Source organism: Saccostrea cucullata, unplaced genomic scaffold, assembly GCF_032062105.1.
Source record: "Saccostrea cucullata isolate Sc308-1 unplaced genomic scaffold, CSIRO_AGI_Scuc_v1 ctg570, whole genome shotgun sequence".
Classification (NCBI taxonomy): Eukaryota; Metazoa; Mollusca; class Bivalvia; order Ostreida; family Ostreidae; genus Saccostrea; species Saccostrea cuccullata.
Window position 1 is genome coordinate 181,291 of NW_026933408.1, and position 19,588 is coordinate 200,878.

Here is a 19,588-nt window from a genome sequence, read left to right on the forward strand (position 1 = left end):
AGTATTTAATTTAAGTTTTCTTTCATTGATTTTTATTTACTTTTAAGGAGGTATCACTGTCCTTTCTAAAATCTGAGAATTTGTGGAGAATATATACAAAATATATATAAAACAAAACATGTGGGGCAATACGCTTCAGTACTTAGAATATGCAACTGTGCACTGAAATTGCTTTTTACACATAAATCACGTTTTAAAAAGTTTTCTCTATATATTTTATTCAAATAAATCATACGACAAAAAAAACAACTACACTCTTATTCTATTTTGAATGAACATAATAAAACTTGTCGAACATGTCAAGGAGCACACGTTGTGTGGGACCGGTTGGTAGGTTATGCTATCTTCTATCACCTGATATTTTGGAGGTTCATTTTTGCTCCAACCCTATTTTGTAATGTTTTGTGGACTTTTGAGCTCGAATTCTATGCGTTATCTCCACATATTTCATCTAAAGACATTTCATAACAAAAATATAAATCCTGTCTTGTATGGAATTTCATCATGTGTATTTAACTGATTATGATTTAATTCGCATTGTGAAATTTAAATTACTTTTAAAAGAAATAAAATGATACAATATTTTGGGACTTAAAGGTTTAGAAAAAAAAAATGTCATTTTGCAAACTTTGTGAACAGTAAATACCAAGCGGCAAATTCAACAGTTACAACATGACAAAAATATCTTCTTAAATGTTCAAGACCCAAGCTCCTTAGAATCTCTCATGACATATATTCATCAGAAAAGATAAAGTGGTTATAGAGGAAAAAATATTAAAAGAAATACAATCAAATTGAAAAGCAATAGACCACTGGTTATGATCTCACCCTTTTGGTGAGCTTAAAGAAATTTGTAATACAATGTCTCCCCTAGAGTGATGTATATTACAAATACTGGTTTATACATACGAATTTATACATAATTGAAATAAGGTCTTTAGTTTGAGTATATAATTCACGATCTAAAGGCTTGATGTCTAACTGATAGTAGGTCTCCTAAACAACATATATGTATAATTTTGAGATTGAATACTGTTCGTTATCTCCATATCCTTCTTTAAACGTCACTCCACCGCAGAAATCTTTCACATTGAGTTACCTGTGGGTTTTATTTACATATTCCGGAGATCTTACCTGTTCACTTCTACAACTTAACTATTAAGAGCGTATTTTTTTACTCGTGTTCCTATTCCTACTGATCGACATAACACTTAGAACAAAGCATGGCTGAAGAACTATTCCTTGAGGATTATATTACGATTGGTGTCTATTTTGTCATTGTTCTAGCAGTCGGATTATGGGTAAAATAACCTTTACGTTTTAAAATAAGCATTGGTCGGTCAGCTGTTTATTTTTCTGAGGAAATCAAAATATCAAACTATAAGTTCATTTATCTGTTTTTGAAATACTTCATGCTTATTCTTTAAAAAATAAGAATCTAGAGTGAGATTAATTCCAACTCTTCTTCAATGTTTTAGTCGACTTTTCGACCTAACAAGGGAAATGCCAAGGGATACTTTCTGGCGGGGAAAGACATGCACTGGATACCGGTAAGGTTTGCAATAACAGACAAACGTGAATGTAGCATGTGCAATGTTGTTATTAAAAATCAGTCAAGTGTAAAACTTGGTACACAGAAGGTAAACAATAAATACCACACTGTGACATGACGAGCTAGCCTTAAGACAAATTATTTAGGCCATCAGAGGAAAATATCTATATATACAATTAAAGTACCCCAGTAACAACTATGACTTCTAATTTCTTCTTTATAAACAAAACTCTTCCCTCTTTTCACTACCATGCTGTGCATTCAAATGTCAAACACACACCAATCATGCTAAGTTTCAAAAGAGGGAGTCATATAGTTATAACGAACAGTTATGAAAGTCCATTGAACAATGCATATAGGAGCAGAGTAAACACGGACCTCCAAAACTTAAAAGGTGGGTTCAGGTGCCATGGAGGAGTGAGCATCCCCTGCCGACCGGTCACACCCGCCTTGTGATCCTTGTCATGATCGGGAAATGACAGAAAAATACGTCGTCAATTCAGTGTATAAATAATGGACTAACAATTAGGATGAAAAAGTCAGTCAGCATTTGACTTAATGATAAATTGTATTTGCTGACAAGGTCATTGTTTCGACAACAGAGCTTCCTAAATGATGACTTTAAACGAGACAATGATGACTTTAAACGAGCTGATTTTTTGTGATATCAACAAGTAACCTCGTTTAAAAATACTGGCATCATTAGGTGTAAATGAACTTCTCAGCAACAAGGGTAATCTACTGTTAATATATAAAAGGAAGAAAAGTTAAAAGGATATCAACAATCTGGTTTAAAGCCAACATTTGTCAGATTCTATGCTCAATACAATAAATTTATTTGAAATAGCTCGCAAGATTAAGTCATTTATTACAAAATGTTATGTTTTTTATCGGACTCTCCACAAATTTAATCGTTAACCCGGTCAGTACGAGTAACAAATGGTGCGAATGTGACTGGTTGACAGGAGATGCTTACCTCTTTTTCAGGGGTTTCGTGTTGGTTTTGTCACATCTAAATACTTTGAATGATTTTTGGGCTTTCCAGCTTTTCGGTCATATCGGACTTTTACAGGTACTGGAATTTTCAAAACAACAGATTGCCGACACAATCATGCTTTGCTTTATGAGTTTGATATAAATGTATAGATATTCAAAATATTCAACTAATACATAATTTTCCCGTTCATAAAATATTTTTGTAAACTATAGCATTGCAAGATTTTTTTTTTTTTTGCTAAATTCCTATTCTCATATGAAACACGAAAACAAGAGTCTGAAAACTTATTTTATTAAATTTAATATTCAAGAATTAAAAAAAGAGAATTTTTTGGATATATATGTACTTTTTATGTTAATTCATCCGCATTTAATTCAATTGTATTTACACAATTGTTTCTTTACAAAAAGCACGTTGTTTAATATTCTTTTATTCCCTAGCTCTTGTGATGTTTGCAGTAAAAATGTTAATTTAATGAGTTACTTGTAAAAAAAAATCTGAGGTAAAGTCAAATAGGTGTTTCAAATACAATGTATATAAATGTATGTAAACTTATTTAACTATGTAGACTCTTTGCACAGGTCACACAGAATACCCGAATTCGACATGGTGATTTACGTTAAGGTTCATAGACATGTTCGGAATATTAAGCAGAGAGAATATAAGGAGTTTGTGACATTGAATACATGTACAACCTAACCATTCTATTGGATTATCATTTGAAGACAAAAGTAAAAATTCATACATATGCTGAAATCCTACATCATGGTAATCTTTCAATTGGCTTGCAATTTTTTTTAAAAAGACATTTTTACTTACTTTTTTCAATCACCTAACATAAACTGCATCAGAAGTTTTACATTTGTAGGGTAAATATTTATGTTCGTTTAAAAGAATTGCAACCCTATCAACTTGATATGAAAAAGAAAACAAATAATGATATACATAAGTAATTATAAGAATCTTATGTAGAAACCAAATATTTTTACAATCAATATCTCAACATACTACCCTTTAACAATTGAAACTTAAACAATACAGTGGCCGACATAATTATTTAAATTTCGCTTGGAATACAATTAATTGTGAGAGTGCCTTTATTTTGTGTACATTCGATTCATTGATGAGGGTAAAATAAGAATGCACATGTTTCAATTTAACAATATGATTATAAATATGCTCTTTTTAAAGATTATTTATTCAAACGATTACAAATTATAATATGACCTGACAGGAGTGATTGCAATTTCGGATTTTGAGTTAACATGAGAAATGTAATTTTTGGATATAAAAAATATGTGAAATCACCGATACATAATTAGGAAACATCCATGATACAGTGTACGACCAAATAGTTTTTGTATTTGTAATCAAAGTCATTATTTCTACCTTAGAATTTTTGCAATGCTGACCTTTAACGAAATTGTTGAAATCCCTGTAACATCAAACTATTTGCCATTAGCCAGAGTTGAGTTAAGAAATGAACAATTCTGGCATATCGAATAAGTTTTGAGACACAAGACTCATATACAGGTGATAGTGGAGTATTACTAGATAAAAAAAAAAGTTAATTTTTTTACACGATATATTCGACTTTGTCTGCATTTTATTGATAGTTTTTTAGTGTTATGGTTTTGAAATGTTTGCGTAAAGCTAAGTTGAGATTACTTTTGCTTTGACAATGTCATCTTAAAATAAAATTGTATTGAACTGTGAATTTTGGAGCCTCTACTGAGACAATATAATTACTGTAGAAGACGTGGTATTAATTTATGATTACCTTGGTACTTAATGTAAACGTAAGGCAAATGGACCGAACAAACTGAATTCCTTACGTGGAAAAAAAGTTACACCTTGGGAATGATGCTTGGGAATGATACTGAATTCCTTACAAAGTTGATACGTTATCATTAGAGTACACATCTTTCACAGCGGTATGTTTACTTATATAGTGCTTTTAAGTTTGAAAAATGTTCGTTATCTCCAAATATTTCCATTTCTAATTTAGTCTTTGAAAGTTAGCTGAGTTGATATCTTGATAATTCTACCGGAATGTAAATTAGGCAGGTCGATAGGTCAGGAGCTAAGGAGGTCTAATATGCATGCAAATCTCGTGCGCATCTGGATATGTGTCTGACGATAAGGAGGCCAAATATGCATGTAAATCTCGTGCGGCTGCCTCTCTGTTTGACTTCACTGGGCGAGGACTATTAATATTGGAATTTAAATCTATGTCTACATTTTTAAAATTTAAACCTACAATTTTATTTTACAATTAATGGAAGTATAATGAATTACTGTCTAATTAGTATGGGATGCCCGGGACATCAACGATAGTGGGAAACATGGGATAATTTATGCAAAATGGAATTCGCCCGTTATGCAAATTATCCCCTGTTTCCCTATATTTTTGATGCTCTGGCATACTGTACTATATAGACACTGATTCCTTTAATATTATCCAATTATCATTAATACAGTGTGAAAGTTGATCCCTTTATTACGGTTCAATGGAATTTTTTATCAGTGAAAAATATGGCAATAACGAACAGAATTCAAGATCAAAAGTCCATGAATTAATACAGAATAGGAGCAGAGCAAAATACGGACTTCAAATGTCAAACACACGCCCATTATGCTAAGCCCATCATGCTAAGTTTTAAAAGAGGGAGTCATATAGTGATAAAAATAGTTTTGAAAGTCCATTGAACAATGCATATAGGAGCAGCTTAAACATGGACCTCCAAATCATCAGAGGTGGGATAAGGTGCCATATAAGAGTAAGCATCCCCTGCTGACCGGTCACACCCGCCTTGGTCTTCTTGTCATGATCGGAGAATAACGGAAAAATCCATCGTCAGTTCAATGTATAAATACTCGTAATGGACTAACAATTAGTATGAAAACGTCTGTCAACATTTGACTCAATGATAAATTGTATTTGCAGACAATGCAAGGTCATTGTATCGACCCTGGAACTTACGAAATGATGACTTTAAACAAGACTGCTGTAAATCTTGATTCATCAACTTCTTTGTCCAAAATTTACCTCGGTTTAGAAATTGTTCATATACGATAATCAAATACGAATATCCAAATACGAAACAGATGTGTCAGACTCTGTGGTTTCTTTTATCTCAAGTTCATGACGATATATCGTATGGACATAAGAATGGAAATAACCATTGTTAGTTGACAATACGTCGTCGATATATCTAAATGTCGAGTTGAAGGCCAAGAATTTTTTTTCTTCCTTTCACGTATAAGATTTTGGACAAATTCTACTTCATATGATTTTCGAGTTCCATTTTTTATCGAAAAAGCAGCTATCAATTATATCAAAAAATCTGGACTCTAATTTATCGTTTGGGAATTGTTGTGTAAAAGTCATTTTTTTAAGTTGTTGAGTTTGGTAAAATCTTGTGATTTTACATTGTCCAAAAGTTCCTTGGAATTTTTAAGTATCTACATCTGATTTTCACCACTTCTTGAATATATTGTTGCACAATACTCTTTAAATTTATTTTTTCTCCTATACTTCTGTTAATATCTAAGTGAGCAGTAAAGAAAGAGGCTGGTTTGAACATTTACTGGAACCCGCTATGTATCTTTGTTTGTAAGAATTTTTAAGAAGTTTAGAAATCCAATATATATATGGTAATTCAATTTCATTTTGGTTCTTTGGGATGTTAAAAAAATAAAAATTGATATATGATTTTGAAGAATTTCTTCCTAAGAAGGGGAACTATGAGTACAAGTTGAATTACTACTTGTAGAATAAAATTCAAGTTCTTCCAAAATACAATTTATTTAATGAGCCTTACAAACGAAGACAATTTTGTTACCTGTTTTGTCAGCAGGGGCCAGGACGTACTGATCATGTAATCTATATAATTCCTTTTTTTCATTTCTGGATTATTGAATACAGAAGGACAGATGATTTTCATATTGTTCCTCAATCTTTTGATAAGCGGTTGTAAGATAGAATTGAAACAGTTAAATCTTTCTGACAATGTGTCAACGTCTTCTTTTTCATATCTCGCCCATCTATAATATATATGAAATTCAGACGCCAGTTAAAGAATCGAGGTTCCCTACATTTAGGACATTTTAGAATTAGTGATCTTAGGTCCTCATTATTAACTATATATACGTCACTGTAATAACGTGTCCAGCAGGACTATAGTGATAAGGTGAAGAAGAACATAAACACGATGGAGGATTATGTTTCAGATATTTGATATCTAGGCTCTGTACATTTTTTCTAGTTATTAAAAAGTTTGGAAGCAAAACTCGATGTATATTTATAAGAAAGACAAGGCCTAGTCTTTAACTTGAAATATGGTGGAATTCAAGACTTAACCATTTTCTTATTAAGGAGAATATGGAGATAACGAACAGTATTCAATCTCAAAGTCCATAAAACAATACAAAAAAAGAGTAGAGTAAACATGGACCCCTGAAACATCAGAGGTGGGATCAGGTGCCATGGAGGAGTGAGCATCCCCTGCCGACCGGTCACAGCCGCCGTGTGCTCCTTGTCATGATTAGGAAATAACGGAAAAAATCCGTCGTCAATTTAATTCAGTGTATAAATAATGGACTAACAATTGGTATGAAAAACGTCAGTCAGCATTTGACTCAATGATAAATTGTATTTGCTGACAAGGTCATTGTATCGACCATAGAACTTACGAATTGATGACTTTAAACGAGACTGTTGATATTCTTGTTTCATCAACTTGCTTGTCAATAATTTACCTCGGTTTAGAAATTGTTCATACGTAGAGCATGCTTTTGCGTATCGAATCAACTGAGATATATATACTCCGTATGCAGGTGATGAAGGTATATTGCTGCACAAGTAAAGGAAGTTGACGATAGAAAAGTGAAATTCATCACGTTTATCATTTATCTTGGTTGTTAGATTACCATTAGTGTCTTTTTCAAGTAAAATATCCAAGTATGAAACAGAAGTGTCGGACTCTGTGGTATCTTTTATCTCAAGTTCACCAGGATATATCGAATCGACGAAGAATAATACTTATTACCGTGTCAATTCATTTTTGGCATATTGAAATTTAAGGAAAAGACTGATCGATTTAGCTGTATTTTTTTTCAGTAAAACATGGATGTTTAATACAAGCAAGAAGAATATTTTAGTTTCCCACATATAATTAACAAACCTTGATTTTTCTTTGTCTTTTTAATCAACACGCCAACCCCTAACACAAAGAAGAAATAATTTAGTTTCCTACATATTAACAAACTGTTTACTTTTTAATCAACGCCCCAAACCTTTACACCCCCTTCTTTTTTCCACGTAAAGCAATCTTCTATGTTTTACAAATAAGGACTGGAGATCCGTTTTTCCCCCTTTTGTTAATTAACTGATGCCATTTTTTTTTCTTTTTTGTGAAGGAGGCCTTTTGTTGTCTAATACACTTGTTTATTTTTGGTTAGATTGGGGCCTCTATCTATGCTAGTAACATAGGAGCTCCGATGTTCATTGGACTGGCAGGAACTGCAGCAGGATCTGGTATCGCTGTCACTATATATGAGTGGCATGTGAGTTATTTTTATCTCTGATTAAAAAAAACCCACAATATTGTATTTTAGTCCCTTAAAAAATTTCCGTGAAGATGATATTGCACCAAAATGTGTTTGTATACACTCCTTTGCTTTACTTCTTCTACTCCTTTTACAAATTGTATCCATTTGCACAATATTGGCGTAAAATAATTCTTTTGATATGGCTTCTTTCAGGCCGTGTTTTTCCTGATTTTATTAGGTTGGGTGTTTCTTCCAGTGTATGTTGCATGTGGGGTATGTATATTATATCACTTAATCCTTACAATCTTTGCTTTTCTACAAAACAAAATGGAATATATGTATGATGGTATTGGTGTGACTCAATTTTCTTATCCACAGGCATACACAATACCGGAGTGGGTAAAGAAGCGCTTTGGAGGACGTCGACTGCGCATGTATGTGTCGTTCCTTGCGCTGATTGGCTACATCCTCTTCAACATATCGGTATGTTTTATTGACTCATCAAAATGTCACTTCACGATAAAGTTTCACGACATTCGACAAAGCAAGAGCGTTGGGGCTTTGGTGTTGTTTATTTTGAATTTCTCCTCGTTAATTTTCTAACCAATTGCAAACCAAAGTTTATGATTTCAATTGTTTTATTTTACATTTTGTGGGGATTTCATGTTCACATTTTACATCGTATCATTGCTTTTGTGGGAGTCAGTATATCTTTGAAAAAATTTTAGTTTTCAATGTTTTCTCTCTAATTGCAGCTGTTTTCAATTAACAGACATTTTCATTAAAGAAGTCGAAAGCGCACATTTTAAACAACCCCTATACATTTTTTCTGTACTTTTGAGTTATATCTTTTTTCCATTTGTATAACAATGAATCATATTTACGCAATGATGCTGTTTGGCAAGAATGAATTAGTTTTCCAACTGTTTCCACAAAAAGAAAAGACGAAAGGTCTTGTTTCATTCTCTTTATTTGATAATTTTTGAAGATAAAAAAATCCTCATTAAAAGTAAAGAACTATAATGTAAAGAAATTGTTTTTTTTAAAGATATCTGCAAGATTTCAGGAGATAAATACTGTAGAAGAACAAATTTTAGTGGGCATAAAATTTCGTTGTTTTGTCATCAAAAATTGTTTCGCAGGCATTTAATTCCGTTGTTTTGAAAGTAACCCTATTCAATACATAGTCATATAAAATTTTGTGTGGGATTTAATTTCGTTAAAGATTTAGTTTACTCCTGTTTCATTGGATACCATTTTTAGGCTGAAATATATACCGGAGCAATATTTCTTCAACAAATGTTAGAATGGAACATCTACCTGTGTGTGAGCATCATTCTAGGAATAACAGCAATATATACAACAGTTGGTACGTAGATTACCAAGTTTGATTATTTCATAAAAAGTCAATATAATCAAAAGTAAAAAATATATATTAACACTTTCTTATTTATGCTGTTTCCCAGATGACTTATTAATATTAAGGTATGATATTCATGTTTAAAGTTTTAAAAATGTTAAAATTTTGACTGATTTTCTTTCAGGTGGACTGGCCTCCGTCATCTACACGGATACTCTACAAGCTGTGGTTCTTGTTATCGGAGCTACGATACTGTTTTTCATTTGTATGTATACATGTAGAAAGTTTTGCAGAATAATACCATCAAATTGTTCATAATACGTGTATAAGTAGAGGTACATGTATTTTCAATACTTCAAATAATTCGTCTATTAGTACTTCTGAAGCAATTTTAGGCTTAATACATCACTGATCCTGAAGTAAGTTTGAACGTTTTAAAGGCTCACGGCCTCACACCTCAAGTTGGTCTTAACTACTTAAGAATTATCTTTTTGTGATATTTGATTGCATGGAACAAAAGCAACGCTAATCCAACAATTTTACAAAGGATTTTGTTTTTGTAACGGAATACTTAATTAAAATTAAGGTTTGAAATTAAAATAGCGGTTTAACTAATGACAATCATTGTTCAGCGATCATTAAGGTGGGAGGATACGAAGAAATGGAAACCAAGTTCATGGCTGCCATGTCAAATGAAACTCTTCACAATCAGACCTATTTCAAATGCGGGGTTCCGCCGGCGGATTCCCTCCACATCTTCAGAGACCCTGTGACAGGTGACATCCCCTGGACTGGGGCTTTGCTGGGACTGTCCACTCTTGGACTTTACACCTGGGACCAGGACCAGGTATTCCAAGATAAATCTCTTCGTCACAATGACACTTAAGGACTTGAGTAAGAGTACAACGTTCTTAGAAATCATGTATTAGGACTTTTGTAGTTCAATATATATATATATATATATATATATATATATATATATATATATAATTGATTAGCCGTACTTGGATGGAGCTTTCTTCCAATTAGCAGTAAAGTGCCCTGGCAAATAGCAATATATTTGTTTTGTCTGATTTTAAATTTCACTCTTAATAAACTATTAGCTTCCTTTCTTTTCTCTCAGATAATTGTTCAACGCACACTATCTGCCAAAAACATGGTTCACGCCAAGGCAGGAACATTGCTAGGGGCCGCGCTGAAACTGACTGGGTTCCTTCTCTTTGTTATTCCTGGAATGAACAGTCGCATACTATTTAAGGGTAAAGGTTGTCGTTCATAAACTGTTTAATGAAAGATGTGGAGATAACGAACGGTATTCAAGCTCAAAAATCCATTATACAAACAAAATTTGGAGCAAAGGAAACACCTTTTAAAGATCAGAGGTAGGATCAGGTGCAATTAAGGAGTGAGCATCCCCTTTCGACCGATTTAGTGAGGAGTAAAGAAAGAGGTTTGGTATAACATTTTAATAGTATTTATGAACTTGTACTATTATAAAACCTTATTTCTTTCGGTATATTATTTTTCAGAGGAAGTTGCTTGTGCAGATCCAGACAAATGCATGGAATATTGTAAAAACAAGAGTGGTTGTACAAATATAGCATATCCTCTGATGGTTCTCAGGTTGCTTCCTAAAGGTTTATAAATAATTTGATTCTTGTTGGTCCTTTACTTTTTGTAAATATCTATTTAACATTATGCCTATTTATACATTAAACATATTTAAATGAATAATACAGTAAGGATTGAACAACAGGCAAGGTCTATGTTCACCTTCACCTTATATGCATATTCTTATTTAGGTCTACGTGGACTAATGCTTGCTGCTCTGCTAGCTGCGTTAATGAGTTCTCTAACCTCAATCCTGAACAGTGCTAGCTCCATCATGACTCTAGATATCTGGCACCAGTTTCGGAAGAAGGCTTCTCAATACGAATTGATGATTGTTGGACGAGTTACTGTTCTTGTCCTGATTGGCTTCAGCATTCTTTGGTTACCTATTTTACAGTTGACACAGGGAGGTAGATTCTGGTTTTACATGCAGTCTGTAAAGTCATATCTCATCCCTCCCCTGTGTATGATGTTTTTGTTGGGGTTGTTCTGGAAAAGAACCACTGAACAGGTAAAACAACTTCGTTCATTTTAATTGCACGAAGGGTAAAATACTTATAACCCATAAACACTTATTTACTCTATATTTTAGGGTGTGTTTTGGGGCCTGATGCTTAGCCTCGTTATGGGAATTGTACGTATGGTTTTAGATTTCACTTTCCTCGCACCTGCCTGTGGCAGTAATGAAGTCGACACAAGGCCTGAAATTATCTCCAAGGTGGATTTTCTACATTTTGCAACACTCCTGGCATTGTTTGCAACAATTGCTATGGTTATTATCAGTTTGGTGACACAACCCCGTCCAGAAAACAAGGTATTACATTCTTTGGTCGACTGAAAGTAGAAGTACTATTTAGTTGCTAATCGACAATACCAATAAATTAGTTGTATTTTTAGCTCCATCGTTTGACATGGTGGACTAGAAATGATGAAGAAGAGCCAGAACTATCAGATTATGAGGATGAGGATGTTCACATTTCTGCCCACGTGAAGGGCAAAGATCCTAAATCCGCCCACATGAAGGGCGAGGATCCTAAAACAATGGACATTCAGGAACCGGTGGCAGAGGAAGGTAGATCGCAATTGATATCACAAAAACAGTTACAGTTTTGTATTGTAAGATGACGACATGTCTTTATGGTGATTTTGTTGATTGGCAATAATTCGCATGTTGTTGCCAATTTAATTTAATGAAAGAACAAAAATTAGCAATTTTAATTTATTATAAACTGTAAACCAAGTTTTATTAGCGATTTTCCCCGGGGGAACAATAGTTCACGACGATTATTTTCGCGATCAAGCCTTTATTTATCTTGTGTTGATTGACAGGTTAGCAGCGAAAAATATTCGCAATGATGAGGCTCTCACGAACTTCGCGAAAAATGTTCTCATACGAATTAAAGCTGGTTTAACGTATTAAGATCAAAAATCAAAGATACTCTTGATTGAAACTTTTCTTCAAGGGAAAATCAATGAAAAAAATTTTCAATGATATATATATGATATGAAAATGTATCCTTGTAGTAAAATTTTGTGGTTTTTTGTATTCGACAAAATATCTTTCAATTATCCTCAATATGTGATATCTCTTTAAGACATGCGAGAAGACACTACAAGTGTTGGTGTTAACTTCACTCCTTACTGTTATGTTACAATGTTACATATTAATCAAATAATTTCATATCTGTAGCTTAATTGGTAATTTATATGCATAAATCAATTCATTTTTGCAGCAAGTGGACTTCGGCGAATTAAGGTCCTTTGTAAGAACTGGGTTTGTGGAATAGATGAAGATGCTAAGCATGATATTACAGCTGCTGAATTCAAAGAATTAAGGAGGAAAATGACGTCATTAGATGAAGCCTCAAGATGGAGAAAGGTTCTTAACTTTTCAGCAATAGTCATTGGTGTATTCACAGTGTTTTTATTGGGATTTTTTCATTGATATCTATTGTATTATGCTTAGTTATATACCAATCAATTTATTTGTATTTAAACGGTTTTTAAGTAATCATAATGTTATTATAGTTATGCATGGAAATATAGAGTGTATCCTGTAGAATACAGTATAAAAATTGTGAAATTGAATATTGATTGACAGAACAAAATGTTAAAAAGTTGTTTATTACAATTCTTGACATATCACCACAATACAATAATGCTTAATGGCATTGAGGACCTTATAATGATTGTAATCTTTATTATATTATAATTTTTCTCCTTTTTCGGTACGATTTCAAAGAAATGAGATTGTCTAAAATATCCTGAACTATTTTGGAAAAAATCACTTCCAATTGTGTATTTTTATGCCATTAGAAAAGAATTTATCATTGCAAGGTGTCAAAAACAGTAAGAAAATGAGAGAGTAATACTGTAAAAGCACAAATATTCATGGGGGATTAAATTTCGTTTATTTTCTTGTTAACAAAATTCAACGAAATGAAATCCCACACGAAATCTTATATGACTATATATTGAATGGGGTTAGTTTTAAAACAACGAAATTAAATACACATAAAATTATTTTTGATTACAAAACAACGAAATTTTGTGCCCACGAAAATTTGTGCATCTACAGTATGTAGTTGTCCCCTGACTTCTGCTCAAATCTTCCTGTGTTTAACCCATGAATAATGGTAATCATTTTTTTAAAATTAGAAATGTAGGTCTAACTATCGTTTCTTATCCAAATGAGATGTATTTCATTTCCTCCGTTTTTGCAATTGTTCATGTATACGTTTCACTGGGTGTATTCACTTGTTAAACACTATACACAGCACTGCATGCGGACTTACAGAACTGATGAGTTGAATTTGACATCGCACATTTTCTGAATTACAATTTTAATATATTTCATTGATACAACAAAATTGCTATCTTTCTTAAGTATTACATATAAAGTTAGAATTAATGAAAGTGTAAGGATGTGTCAATAAAACACGTTCAGAAATTCGTCCAGAAAAATAAGATTTTTATTATATTTTCGTATGAAATGCTATAGCAACATTTATCCCATGTTTAACCCTTTATCCCGTTGATATAGCTCATGTGATATCGTTTTCATATCATACACTTGTGACGTCACAATGGATTTTGCGTTAGAGTGATGAAGTAAAATGAAATGAAGTCCTGTATAAAAACAGTGTCAAACATTGTTCGTGGTGTAAAAAACCACGATTGTGTGTTGTGTGTTTTTATCCCCTCGCCAAGGCTCGGGTATAAAATCCACACAACTCGGTGGATAAAAATCATATCCAACTACAAATCATGTGAGATCCTATATATAAGTCATGAAATTATACAGAAAATTAGAGAAAATATTACCATCAAATCTGTGTCCAAGCTACTTTAAGAAATTGTGTGACATTTCCCGGTGAGCTTGAAATAAAAGATACATGGACCACGGAGTTCGACACATCACTTTCAGATTTGGATATTTTACTAGAAAAAGACGTTAATGGTATCTAACAACCAAGCTATATGATAAACGTGATTCACTGACTTTCACTTTTCAATTGTCAACTTCCCTGAATTATATAGCAATAAAAGCCCTATCACCTGCATACGGCATTTATAAGTACATGTATCTTCCAGTTGATTCGCTACCCAGGAGCATGTTCTATACATACGATCAATTTTTAAAGCCAAGGAAACTTTTAATCAACAAGTTGATGAAACATGGATATAAAAGGAACGGTCTCATTCGAAGTAATCATTCTGCGAGTTTCTTGGTCGATGCAATGATCCTATGATCATGCATATGGTTAGTGACAATCAAGCCTTATCGGACATATAGTCACCACTATTCAATTTACGTTATAATGATTGTAAGTACAACCTATCCTTTATCCATCTAATTAAGATGGCTACAAGGTGTGGCCCGTCAAAAGGGGATGCTTATATCTCCTAGGTACCTGATCCCATTTGTTTCTTCCCAAAGGTTAGTGGTTTTTCACTATTCAAAATCGCACACTTCACTTAGTAAATAAGATTAATCACTGTTGTTGTCTTATTTTAGCTTAGTTATTCTCCCTTTTCTAACTTTATATATAATTTTTAATACACCGAGCACACACTTGTTTATTTTAATTGAAGCATATTTGATTTACGAATAATCTGTTTGATTTTCTAACGTTGTTGTGAGAGCAGATACACTAATCTTAACAAAACTTTCATCAAACAATTAAGGGGTACCGACCCTCTGATATGACAGATAACTCTCAGAGACAGTCAGAGTACAAAATATGAATACTACTCACAGTTTTCTAATTTAGACCTCTAAGTAGTCAATTCGATGAAACCTAACATGTGATGGAAACATTACTTTCTATTTGTTTTGCCAATCTCTTACTAATTGTTTTATCATAATTAACAATAAAACATTTAAATCCTACTTCAAAGGCATTTTTAATTGAATAAGTTGTATTTTTTAAAAGACCATTTTAATAATGGTTTAATGTTTCAAGTACTTAATACAGAACTTTTATAAGTATGACTTTTTTTTTCATATGAAGAAATCTTTAGAAGAAAGATAACTCCTCCTCACAGATGTATTTTTTCTTACAACCACATACAACATTGTAATTTTCTGACTTAGGAAGCATCGCTTCATGATGTTTTCTGACATGATTTTCATAGGTATTATACTAAGTATTATTTTCATATACACCTCATATTTCAAATTAAATGTTATGATAATAAATCGTTACTGTTTCTGTTCTCTATGTTGAAATTTCTTCATATCATGATCTGACATAAAAATCATTTCTGAAAAAATAAGCTGCGCTTCTTACACCAAACTATTTTCGATATGGCTCTAATGTTATTGTTGTTCATGAAAATCAACATTAGAAATATTAAATTTTCTGAGTGAAATTTGATAGCAGAGGGTCGGGACCCCTTAATGATTCCTTTGAATCTCTACTTTGACTTACACCTCAAATAAAAAACAAACCTTAGAAGAATGTTTGCAGCTTTTATTGAATATTTATATTTGATTCTATAAGTATGTATGAACACTTCAAGTTGATTATTTCTATGTTAGCATCTCTTCACCAGCTACCACATTTTGTTTGCTGGTGTCTGAAAGTTGGCCCTGATCAGTCTGTTTTGTTTGGAGATCAGGGCATTCTGCATGAACTAGTTCACGGGTATACCTACATCTACCAACTGACTTGGATTTGAGCTGAATCCATCTGTAAATTACGTACATTTAACAAAAAAAAATAACCCCCATCTCAGGTTTAAAGAAAAATAATTATCATCTCCACGCGTAAAAGACGCTGTGCAACAACCATATTCATGAATACAAATTAAGTACACTTTTCAATCTTTTCAGTGCGAAAGAATTCGTAAATCATTTAAAGTAGTTATTGCCCCTGAAAGTTTATGATGTTTACGAAGAACTAAAAACTTCTTAACGGCAATTCGTAAAGACATGGGGACAACTACATGAGAGCTTTTGACCTTTGACCTTGAAAATCAGTCAAGGTCAAGGAATGAATGTAAATTGCTTTTATATGTATTTAATGACCTTGACCTTTGACCTTGCTATTTGACCTTGTTCTATGACCTTGACACTTACTCAGCTAAAAAATAATCATTATATTTAGCTAGATTCAACTTTAAGTGTTGAATTCAAGTTTAGATTTATTTATTTGAATGACTTTGACCTTTGAACGTTGACCTTTTACCTTGACCTTTCACCCAAAGGTCACAATTAAACACACAAGTGTGTTAAGGAAGTTACAACTCTCACTTTAAAAAATGCTTAGAGTAAATCAGTTTACAATCCCCACCCCTTTTCCTTTAAAAAATTAATTTCTCTTAGACGCAAACAAAACCTCGGATCAACATAAAATCAATTCTCTTTAAAGCAAACGATTATACTGATATTAAATAGTATTTAAACACCAAGCACTCAAGAAAAATAAAAAGATTTAGGTCCTTAAAAGCAATTAAGAATTCTGTGTATGTACCGAATGACATATAGACCTCATGGACAGAGTGCAAAGTGTTTATTTTCATAAATTATGTATATCAAATGCTTTGTATGCACAATAACACTATAATAAACAAATATATACTTGCTAAGTTATTTTCAATCAACCAAAACGATTTTATTTCAATAGACAAGTGGTAATTAAAATTTTATATTAATGTGTAAAATTAAAACCGGATCCTAATCTGGTCATTGGTCATGTGCAAAATTATTTTATTAAAACACATTCTGATTGTACAAACAAGTACTCTGAAGTTGACATCAAAGATTTGCTTGAGTTTCTAAATTGACAATATCTATGTAGTTTTTGGAGACCAGGTGTTCCAACAATTTATTGGAATTCCAATGGGTACCAATTGCTTATTAGGAGACCTATTTTTGTATTCATTTGAAGCAGAATTTATGCAAAATCTTATGCGTGAAAAGAAGAAAACACTTGCTGTGGCCTTCAACTCGACTTTCAGATATATCGATGACGTATTGTCAATTAATAATGGTAATTTCCATTCCTACGTTGATACGATATATCCTGGTGAGCTTGAGATAAAAGATACCACAGAGTTTGACAGATCTGTTTCATACTTGGATATTTTACTTGAAAAGACATTAATGGTAATCTAACAACCAAGCTACATGATAAAATTAATATAACAAAAATGGGGGTATACATATTCAAAAGACTGTTGTAAAAATTCTCTGGTCAGCCATAATAAAGTATGTGTTTTTGTTAACTTTAAATATAATTCTTAAAAGTTTAAAGAAAAAATGGCATCTAAACAGTTCTGATTTTGAGAATTATAAAAATAAAGAGATTTTGAGATTTCTTTCTGAAATACATGGAAAGATTTAACATCAATTTGTTAATGTTTTGCAGTAAAGATTTCAAATATTCTCTTCGCAAATGAATATTCTTTTATCTTCATGAGTTTTAATATAGATTAAATTTGATGTGATTTTGTGCATAACTAAAAAAAATATATCGCATATCTTTATGGTCAATTTTGGCTGTTGAGTTTCTAGAAGAAGGATATGGAGATAACGAACAGTATTCAATCTCAAAGTCCATTAAACAATATACAAAATAAGAGCAGAGCAAACACGGACCTCCGAAATATCAGAGGTGGGATCAGGTGCCATGGAGGAGTGAGCATCCCCTTGCCGACCGGTCACACCCGCCGTGTGCTCGTTGTCATGATCAGGAAATAACGGAAAAAATCCGTCGTCAATTTAGTGTATAAATAATGGATTAACAAATCCGTCAGCATTTGACTCAATGATAAATTGTATTTGCTGACAAGGTCATTGTATTGACCATAAAACTTACGAAATGATGACTTTAAACGAGACTGTTGATATTCTTGTTTCATCAACTTGTTTGTTATTAATTTACCTCGTTTAAGAAATTGTTCATACGTAGATCATGCTCTTGCGTATCGAATCAACTGAGATATATATACTCCGTATGCAGGTGATGAAAGTATATTGCTGCATAAGTAAGGGAAGTTGACGATAGAAAAGTTAAAGTCATCACATTTATCATATAGCTTGGTTGTTAGATTACCATTAGTGTCTTTTTCAAGGAAAATATCCAAGTATGAAGCAAAAGTGTCGGACTGTGTGGTATCTTTTATCTCAAGCTCACCAGGATATATCGTATCGACGTAGGAATGGAAATTATCATTATTAATTGACAATACGTCGTCGATATATGTAAATGTCGAGTTGAAGGCCACATCAAGTGTTTTCTTCTTTTCATGCATAAGATTTTGCATAAATTCTGCTTTATATGAATATAAAAATAAGTCTGCTAATAACGGAGCGCAATTTGTACCCATGGGAATTCAAATTGATTGTTGGAATACCTGGCCTCCAAAAACCACATAGATATTGTCAATCAGAAACTCAAGCATCTTTTTGATGTCAACTTCAGAGTACTTATGTGTGCAATCAGAATCTGTTTTAACAAAATAATTTTGCAAATGACCAATAACGAGGTAGGTAAATTTACGAGTTCCATTTTTATTGAAGAAGCAGCTGTCAATTATATAAAAAAGCCTGGATTTTAATTTGTCATGGGGAATTGTTGTGTATAAAGTTGAAAAGTGGTAAGTTTTTAAGAGCCATTCTCTGTAATGATTTGAAATTTTAAATAGGAGCTGTGGCACGCATAGTCTCAGATTTTCTCCAAACTCTCTATGATAAAAGTCATTGATACCCTAAACTGAAATCAGGCAAAAATTGGTTGCTATGTTATATAGTTACCATGGCAACATGTCTTAAATTTCGAAAAATGGCATTTTTTAACATGTTTAGAGCCCCATAGTTAACATTTGCGGCAAAGCAAACGATTGGCAATGACTGTTTCCAAAAGTATAAGGTCAGATGTCTCAAATGCATGATAAACATGTTTGGTAAATCAACTATTACATACGTTACTATGGTAACAAAGTATTCAAAAGTAAAAAAGTATTCATTGAATTTTATAAAGTCATACAGGTAAAAATAAAAAGCAAT

General features: G+C 32.5%; 1 protein-coding gene across 1 annotated transcript; it reads left to right on the top strand.

Moving 5' to 3' along the window:
* The first annotated feature begins 1,079 nt into the window (after positions 1-1,079).
* Positions 1,080-14,040, top strand: LOC134238217 (sodium/glucose cotransporter 4-like). Its single transcript, XM_062720332.1, has 14 exons — positions 1,080-1,301; positions 1,479-1,550; positions 8,013-8,117; positions 8,316-8,375; positions 8,481-8,585; positions 9,366-9,471; positions 9,647-9,727; positions 10,095-10,309; positions 10,586-10,721; positions 10,992-11,099; positions 11,265-11,584; positions 11,666-11,887; positions 11,971-12,145; positions 12,807-14,040. Exons 1-14 carry the CDS (start codon positions 1,224-1,226, stop codon positions 13,016-13,018), a joined length of 1,995 nt encoding a protein of 664 aa, XP_062576316.1. The 5' UTR covers positions 1,080-1,223; the 3' UTR covers positions 13,019-14,040.
* The last annotated feature ends 5,548 nt before the right edge of the window (positions 14,041-19,588 follow it).